The sequence below is a fragment of the Emiliania huxleyi genome, assembly GCF_000372725.1.
Source record: "Emiliania huxleyi CCMP1516 unplaced genomic scaffold EMIHUscaffold_3993, whole genome shotgun sequence".
NCBI lineage: Eukaryota > Haptophyta > Isochrysidales > Noelaerhabdaceae > Emiliania > Emiliania huxleyi.
Genome location: NW_005198971.1, coordinates 1 through 1,817, shown reverse-complemented (window position 1 = coordinate 1,817; position 1,817 = coordinate 1). Strand labels below are relative to the sequence as shown.

The following is a 1,817-nucleotide window of genomic DNA, read 5'->3' as shown; positions in this document are numbered from 1 at the left end:
GATAGGCATGCCGACGTGCACCGCCACGACAGCCCCAACACAATCATAAGCACGGCGGGCTACCTCTTCTTTCGAAGCGCGGCACGAACGATGCTATCGCAGCCGATCCGAGCACCAAGCGACGTCGCGCTCTCCCTGGTCAACTCGACGAGCGTTTGCGTTCAGGACTTCGCGAGCCGCTTTCAGCCGATGCCGCCACCCGCGGCCTGCAGGTTTGTCCCACCAGCACACCAGTACGGGCCGAAGAGATGGCTCTTTGGGCAAGACAACGCACCCGTCGGCGGTCTGGCGCCCAGCGTTCACCAGGCGATATGACGTCAAATGTTTAGAAATGCGTCTTAGTTTCCCTCGTTTCTTTTCTCGCGCGCCCTGACCGCTGCCCCCTCCGTCTCGATCTCCGTCCACACCCGGGGCGCTCCATGCACCCGCACTAATCCCGCGCCCCGGTTTTTTCGCCAGCCTAGTGCGTTCGGTTGATTGAGGAAACCCCTCGAGTTAGCTGCTTAGTCGCGTGCGCGTATGCTCGCTGTCGTTGCAGTCTCTGGAGGCTGCGCCGCGGCTCCCGAGCGGCGCGTGACCCGTGCCAGTTTTGGTAAGGTTTTGCGCACCCTCTCAACTGACTCCCTGAGGCAGGGTGGCGCGGGTGCGGGGTGGCTCGGCAGCTCGGCGGGAGGCCTCCGACCCGGCTACCTTGTGCTGTTGAAGTTGCTGCAGGAGACGCCGATGACGATGGCGCTGTCCTCGCGGCTGACCAGCGTCCGGGCTCGCTGGCGCGCCGCCCGGGATAGCACTGACAGTCTGCCGGCGCAGCGGGCGCATTCTAATGCGCCCGCCGCGCCGGCAGACTGTTGGACGGCCACAGTCGCGAAAGTGGGGTGAAATCCGTGCGGCGCAGTGGCAGCGGTGGCCAGGCGGCCCCTCTCGGGGCCGCGCTGCGCAGGCGCGCCGCGCCATGAGCGGCGACCGTGGTGAGAACGCGATGTGCCACTTGCTCTCACTTAGCAGCTAACTATGATAGAACAAGTTTGAAAACCTGAGCGAAAAAACCGGGGGTCGGGATTAGTGCGATGGAGGCCGGTTTTTCGCCGGTTTATGCCCACCGACCCGAGACCCGTCTAGCGTCCTTTGGCCCCTCCACATAAAACGGACACCTCTCGAGGTGAGATGGGTAAAAAGGAACAGGTCCCCGCCCCCGTGCGATCCATGGAGCATGGTCCTTCTACTTTTCCCTTTCTCTGCATTCTGGGTTGAATTTTAATTAACGTCCTTTTCTATCAATCCCCACGAGGATGTGCGACGAGATTAGGAGCAGCAGGGTACCCGAGGGACCATGTGGAAGACGGCTAGTGCTACTCCCCCATCGGGAGGACGACCCCGGCTAGTCGCCGACCACTCCCACAAAGAACTCTGCACAAAGACCGCACGGCGGGTACCTGTTCCTTTTTACCCATCTCCTAGTAGAGGTGTCCGTTTTTATTTATTTATTTATCTCGCAGTCGCGGTTGGACGCCCACCCCAATAATACAAGTCACGAGCCTCGCGCCGCGGGCCCCGTATGAGTCGTACGCATGTCCTTGGCGCAGGTCGGCTCGACTCAGCGTTTGAGGTACTTCAGCTTCGGCAAGCTGCCCTTCGAGATTGACGCCGTAAGCGCGTCGGCACCCGCGTCACCAAACCGGTTCTTCTCGAGGACCAACTCCTCGATACTCGCCAGCTTGCCCTCGGCCGCCGTAGCCATTAGCGCCACGATGCCCGCATCGCGAATCCCGTTGTCGGCAAGGTGCAGCGTCTTGAGCGCCGGCGCCTCCTTCTCGGCG

The 1,817-nt window shown here is 61.8% G+C and overlaps 2 protein-coding genes across 2 annotated transcripts; one reads left to right on the top strand and one right to left on the bottom strand.

Annotated features, from left to right (window-relative positions):
- Nucleotides 1–90: 90 nt before the first annotated feature.
- EMIHUDRAFT_255865 (hypothetical protein) lies at nucleotides 91–1,009 on the top strand (the record flags this gene model as incomplete). Its single annotated transcript, XM_005770888.1, has 3 exons — nucleotides 91–297; nucleotides 508–870; nucleotides 941–1,009. The coding sequence occupies 3 exons, from the start codon at nucleotides 91–93 to the stop codon at nucleotides 1,007–1,009; spliced, it is 639 nt and encodes a 212-aa protein (XP_005770945.1).
- Nucleotides 1,010–1,594: 585 nt separating this feature from the next.
- On the bottom strand, nucleotides 1,595–1,807 carry EMIHUDRAFT_255864 (hypothetical protein; the record flags this gene model as incomplete). The annotated part of the gene is made up of 1 exon (XM_005770887.1): nucleotides 1,595–1,807. A coding segment is annotated over one exon (213 nt), but the record flags the coding sequence as incomplete, so codon positions are not given.
- Between the last annotated feature and the right edge of the window lie 10 nt (nucleotides 1,808–1,817).